At 48.6% G+C, this 6,644-nt stretch overlaps 1 protein-coding gene across 2 annotated transcripts in view; it reads right to left on the bottom strand.

The window, feature by feature from the left end:
* Nucleotides 1-282: 282 nt before the first annotated feature.
* Nucleotides 283-6,644, bottom strand: part of nedd9 (neural precursor cell expressed, developmentally down-regulated 9) — a 33,109-nt gene continuing 26,747 nt past the window's right edge. The window contains exons 3-7 of one of the 2 annotated variants that reach the window (XM_084166461.1): nucleotides 5,387-5,485; nucleotides 4,926-5,081; nucleotides 2,671-3,891; nucleotides 1,898-1,987; nucleotides 283-996 (exon numbers count right to left, since the gene is read on the bottom strand). In XM_084166461.1, the coding sequence (XP_084022587.1) occupies nucleotides 433-996; nucleotides 1,898-1,987; nucleotides 2,671-3,891; nucleotides 4,926-5,081; nucleotides 5,387-5,485 (2,130 nt within the window). In that variant the 3' untranslated portion in view covers nucleotides 283-432. The remainder of the gene's footprint in view (nucleotides 997-1,897; nucleotides 1,988-2,670; nucleotides 3,892-4,925; nucleotides 5,082-5,386; nucleotides 5,486-6,644) is intronic. The other variant, XM_084166462.1, reaches the window with a different exon arrangement.

Here is a 6,644-nt window from a genome sequence, read left to right on the forward strand (position 1 = left end):
TGTTACGAAAATATGTCCAAGTAACCCTAAAAAGCCACGGATATCATATCTATATATTCATATCATAATTAATTATATAAAACAATCTACACAAAAATAGAGCAAATATTTACAGAACAGAGAAAACAATACTATTTACAACAGCCAAAACATTTTCTTTTAAGATTAACAACGAGCAATAGCTCTCTCTCTCTCTCTCTCTCTCTCTCTCTCTCTCTCTCTCTCTCTCTCTCTCTCTCTCTCTCTCTCTCTCTCTCTCTCTCTCTCTCTCTCTCTCTCTCTCTCTCTCTCTCTCTCTCTCTCTCTCTCTCTCTCTCTCTCTATATATATATATATATATATATATATATATATTAGATACTGTATAGCAACACATAGGTTGCTGTGGTGAAATAGGTGGGACCAGGAAGTGACAATTGACAACACAAACTATCACAAAGCAGCCATCTGCAGCAGCTGTTCTTTGAACTGTTGAGCGTGGTGTGAGAGATCTGTGACTTTGTCCACCATGTCCTGCACGGCGGCTGTGTTGGGGTAGTGCAGCGCGGCCGTCTTGGTAGCTCCCACCACTGTCTTCAACAGGTCACACAGCACGTTGCTGGAGTTCATCACCCGGTTGGCCACTTCGGGTGTGGCTGCCTGCCTGGACAAGGTGTCCCCGATGAACACCAGTTTGTGGGCGCTGAGGATGACGAACTTGCTGTGCGCCACGAAGATGCGCGGCGGCTGGCCGGTGCCCACGCAGCCGAAGAAAGCGTCCACGGCATTGAGCAACGTGACAAAGTGCAGCTGGCACTGCTCCGCATAGAAGCCCAGCAGCTGACGGTCCCGCCCACACAGCTGGGCCCCGCCTCCTGCCAAGGAAGGGGAGGGAGAGGAGGAGGAGTCTGATGGGGAGGAGGAGGGGCCTGTCGGATGCTGGTGGGAGATCCACTGTGTGATGTCATTCTCCACCGGTTTGATCACCTCTTGCTCCAACTGCTTGAACTGGTTAATCTGTGAAGGTGAAAGAGTAAAGTCTGATTCATATTTTTGTTTCCATTTCTCAATTCTCTTAAATGTACACAACTAGATAAACTGTGTGGTATTATAGAGACGGACATCTCTCATATAAACAATAAACATGATGAAAATACATCCTACATATCAATTTCATCATATTAGTAGAAGTCTACATGGAATTCTCATTCTTTTTCCATAGAGAGCATAACATAATTGGTGCAGGATTACAGGAGTGAAAAGGTGAATCTCCTGTTTTTCATTTTTAGCAGACGCTCTTATCCAGAGCGACTTACAGTTAGTGAGTCATACATTATTTTTATTTGTCATACTGGCCCCCCGTGGGAATCGAACCCACAACCCTGGCATTGCAAACGCCATGCTCTACCAACTGAGCTACATCCCTGCCGGCCGTTCCCTCCCCTACCCTGGATGACAATTGTGCACCGCCCCATGGGTCTCCCGGTCGCTTACAACAGGCCTTAGACCACTGCGCCACTCGGGAGGGTATACATACTGTTCTATGCTAGTATGTTTGACTGCTCTGTCAGAGTGGGCCAGATGTGTTCTCCTGGCTCTGCTCTATTCTAGGAGGTAGGCACTGTCTCTGAACCCATGCTCGAAAGGTCACCCACTGTGAGTGTTTGAATAATATTGTATGTTCGATCAATTATGTGAACAGTATGACAAGTCTTTTTGAGAGTGGATACATTTCTCTGCCCACATCTTTCAGCTTTATAGAAAACCAATGTGGCAGAGCTACCATTTTGTTGTTTTTCAAATTGAGGAGTGGGCCTTTAACACTGTAAATGTAATGTATAGAAAAAATACTAAGACATGAATATGCATGACTAAGTATGGTGGCCCAGACTGGCCAAAAGAGGAGAGAAGGCATTACCTGTTCCTGTCCCAGCTGCACCTTGCTCTGCTTAATGATGTTCTCTTTCTCCAGGAGCTCCTTCTGCTGCCGCTCAAAGTCCTCTTTTCCCTGAGGAGAAACAAGAGTGTGACTGAGGAGAAGACCAACCAAGGCAGCAGATTCAAACAGCAGAGGGTAGGTACACGTGTAATTCAAAATGCATAATTTTAATTAAACCTGTGCTACTATTCCTGTGCTGTCCCCCATAGGAGAACCCTTTTTGGTTCCAGGTAGGAACCTTTTTGGTTCCAGGTATAACTCTTTTGGGTTCCATGTAGAACCCTCTGTGGAAAGGGTCCTACATGAAACCCAAAAAGGTTCTACCTGGAATCAAAAGGGTTCCACTTGGAACCAAAAAGGGTTCTCCTATGGGGGACAGCCGAAGAACCCTTTTAGGTTGTAGATAGCACCTATTTTTCTAAGAGTGTACTATTAATGCAGCTAGCATGCTCAACACCACCTGATCAGCGTTTCCCTCAAAGGTTAAATATTGTGTCAACACACCTAAGACACTGTATAGGAATGTAGTGATTGACATCTAAGCTCTCACGCATAGATCAGGAATTATATGGTGATGTGAGGGGCTAACATTTTACCTAGCTACCGTTTGTCTTACCTAGCTACCTTAAATTGAATGCTCGACTGTATGTCACTCTGGATAAGTGTCTGCTTAATGACCAACGTTTTATGTACAGTAAATGTAACATCTGTGTGGTATGTCAGACTAGAATCAGAGTCAGAGTGAAACATACCTGCAGATGAACGTAGTCATAGTCCTCCATCCAGCTCTTCACACATTTCTCACTATTGTTCATGTTGCCTTTGTCTTGGTTGGAGGGCACAGGAAAGGGCTTGGTCTGGCCTCCGTAGTTGTCGCTGTCTGAGGACGGGGAGGTGAGAGGGTGGATGATGGCCTCCTCCGGTGTGCTCCCCCTGGGGTAGGAGGACCCTTCCATGGTTGGCGCCCGCCTGAAGAGCAGCTCGGCGTTACCCCCCACGGAGGAGGCCAGCTGTTTGGCGTCATCGGGCACTGTCCTGGACACCATGACGAAGCGGTCCAGGTTGTCACTCTTGATCTGGTGCTTGGTGCTGCTGGAGGTCGCCAGGGCATTGAGGGCCCAGCCGCAGTTTTCCAGGCTCTGGTAGGTCTGCAGGATAATCTGCTGGGAGTCCTCCAGCCTTCCCAGCTGCCTCCTCAGCTTACTGTGCAGGCTGGGGTCCGACAGGGCCGTGGCGTTGGCCACAGCACCCCTGCCGAACACCACAAAGTCCGCCAGGGCTGCCCGCACCCTGTCCAGCACGGTGCGCACCTCGTTGGTGTGGCGCTCCATGAAGGGGTAAGTCCTCCAGTGGGAGGAGGAGGCCAGGGTCTGCAGGGCCCCCACTGAGGCCTCCACGGCCTTCTGCAGGCGGCACAGCCTCTGGACTGCCTGGTCCACATTCAGGGCCAGCCGGCCCTCAGTGCTGGAGACCGTGGAGGTGGAGGTGGAGGAGGTGGACATGGAGCTGCGTGTGGAGCCCGTGCTGGAGATGGACAGGCGGTTCACCCCGTCTGTCACGTCCCCCAGAGCAGGGGGGATGTCATATACGCCCTGGCCCTTCCCCCTGTCCCTGTCCCTCTCCTGGGGGGTTGAGCGGTGCTGGGAGGGGGGCTGCTGCATCCCCCTGGGGATATCATACAGATCGCCACGAGGCCCGGCCCCTGAGAGCTGGTGGGCGGGGGGCGGCACGTCGTAGATGCCTTCGTTGTCGCTGGCAACAGGGCGTTGGAGGTGGTGGGGGCCGATTGGTTCGGAGCTAGGGGGAAAGTCATAGTTGGACTGGGGGGACGGGAAGGGGGAGGGTTTGGTGAGGGCGGGCGGGGGTACGTCGTAGATGCCCTCCTGTTGGTTGTGTTGTTTGAGAGGCTGGGGGAAATCGTAGTTCCCCTCCTGGAGGGCTGGGGTGTTCCGGCAGGGAGGCACAGAGTACACCTGTAGGGACAAGACAAGCATTTGGTTGAGTGCCTCATAGACTACAATAAGGAGTGGAGTAGACAGTGCATCAACCAACTTGCAACAATGAGTCATAGCTACAGAAATACAGCTTACCCATATCAATAACAAGCAAGCTTTGCACCACATGATTTCAGTTAGATATTGAGGAACTGACAGAACTGTTTCGGTTTATACTATATATGCAAACCTCAATGCTCAGCCTCCTATTCCTTCCCCATAACTCAGTATCAGCCTGCATATGGCAAAAAGCATAAGCAATAAACATCTGGCATTGTCCAGTGTGGAATATGGATTATGATGTAAATGGCACGTAGCGTGAAAGCGGAGCTGGATAAATAAAAAGAGTGGGCTGTAAGTGATTTCAGTCAGCCTTGAAATCTGCTCCTCTCTGCGAGACGGCCCGACCCCAAACTGTAATTAGGAGCCACGCAAATAACGGGTTCCCACATATTTCACGTTATTACAAACAAACTGATGGCCCTAAGCCTTGGCTGGGTCTGGAACACTGGATCCAGGGTGTAATGTAAGATGGCCCAGTTTGCATCCCAAATGACACCCTATTCTCTACAAAGTGCACTACTTTTGACCAGAGCCCTATGGGGGATGGATAAAAGTAGTGCACTATATAGGGAATAGGGTGCCATTTGGGACATATCCCCAGAGACGTAATAATTTAGTCCTTGACTTTCCCTGCTGGAGTGTTAACAGACAGAGAGAACGCTACTCAGCGAGTTTTGCTCGAACACTATTGGCAGGCAACGCTTTCATTTAGGGAACCGCGAAAATGTCATAAATACGATAATTTGACATTTTATTCATTTATTACCAAGCAATTAAGAGGGATACTAAGGCCTGTATCAATAAACAAATAGTAACATTTTCCGGACCAAAACGGCTACAGCTTCCTTGTGACTTTATTAGAATGTAGAATGACCAGGCTATAAACCTTATATATGCGGTCTCAGTGTGGGTAGTGTTTCTCTGTGTAGTTTGAGTGGTCTCAGACATACCCTTTGCATAGAGGGAGGGATATCATAAACCCCTTGTGTCCAGGAGTCCATCTGAGTGGATTGGGGAACATCATAGACTCCTCCTTGGGAGGGAGAATTGTGATGTTGTCCAGGATAAGGCGATCCCATAATTTTCCCAGGAGGAATGTCATACACCTGGAAAACACAGTGACATTCCCAAATCAGGATACCATAGATTACATTAAATGGCAGAATTAGCGAAGTAAAATATTGAGGCTGTGTCTGAAATGGCTCCCTGTTCCTTATATAGTGCACTACTTTTGGCCAAGACCCTGGCCAAAAATAGTGTACTCCATAGGTAATAGGGAGCCATTTCAGACACAGCCTCAGTGTTTCATACAAAGTAGCTAACTGCATAGGGAATAGGGTGCCATTTTAGATTTTCCCTGATAGATTGACATAAGGATTGCTATGTTATGTGTAGAAGTAGAGACACTGACCCCCTGTGGTCTCATGGGAGGAACGTCATAGAGGTCCTGTTGGTTGTGCTGACCAGGGCTGTAGGCGTACGACTGTCCCACTCGTGTTGGGGTCACCACCTGTCCACACCAGGGGTACACACAAGAATCAACACTATAAGGACCTCTGTCTTGACAACTGGTTCATGACAGTTCCACAACAATGATAGTCTTACAAATTACACACAGTACATTCACCTCATGCGTCCTATGACTTGTTACTGCAGGCCCTGAGTCATTCTGACTAAACCTGCATATCTCTCTCTCGTAGCTCGCATAGCTGGGTTGTATTCATTAGCGCACAATGGAACGGCAAGTGAAAACCAGGGCCCTGGTCAAAAGTAGTGCACTATATAGGTCAATAGGGTGCCATTTGAGACGTATCCTCTGTTCCTCAGTCAGTCCTCATGGCGGTAATTATGTCTCAGAACAAATCAGTTCTGACAACCTATGGGCCCTGGTCAAAAGTAGTGCACTATATAGGGAATGGGATGCTATTTGGGATACAGCCACGGAACCATGAAGTAGGGGACTGAGCTGTCATGAGGTGTGGTGCTGCGAGAGAACAGACGTCCCAGAAACGTGGGTGTCACTTTGGCTCCTCAGGAGAAGGGAGGCGAGAAAGAAAGGAAAATACAAAAAAAACGGGAAAATGCAAAGACAGCTTTTTCCTCCCTTTCCATCACTTTTTCACTCGTAAGTGACCCATTCCTCCACCTCTCTCTTTCCCGTAAGTGTTAATCACCCTCCCCATCTTTCTTTCTCCCTCTTTGTCCCTTCTCTATTCTTCCCCTCTATATCCCAGCATTCCAAGCTCCAGACCTCCTCGCTGCGTCAGACAGGCAGAAGAATGTACGGAATGCTCTTCTCCCTTCCTTGTATCCCGCTACCCCCCTCCTCTCTCTCCCTGTCCCTTTCCCCCCCTCCATAGACACACCACCATCACCACACTGGAACACGCAGGGTTCACTGACAGGGCTGGAAAATGGGAAACATACGTATGGCTTCCTGTTCTAAAGCCAGAACGACTCCAGGGCGGTAGCGAGAGGCTGCTTCCCAAATAGAACCCTACTTCATAGGGCTCTGGTTAAAAGTAGTGCACTATATATTGGGAAAAGGGTGCCATTTGGAATGCACATACAGACTACACTGAGATCTCTATGGTCTCTTCTTTAGTCCCTGTGAAGCCATCCTAATACCTCCTCTTTTTGAGAAGTAATGAGCTGAATGATGGCATCCA

Source organism: Coregonus lavaretus, assembly GCF_964263955.1.
Source record: "Coregonus lavaretus genome assembly, chromosome: 7".
NCBI classification, from domain to species: Eukaryota; Metazoa; Chordata; class Actinopteri; order Salmoniformes; family Salmonidae; genus Coregonus; species Coregonus lavaretus.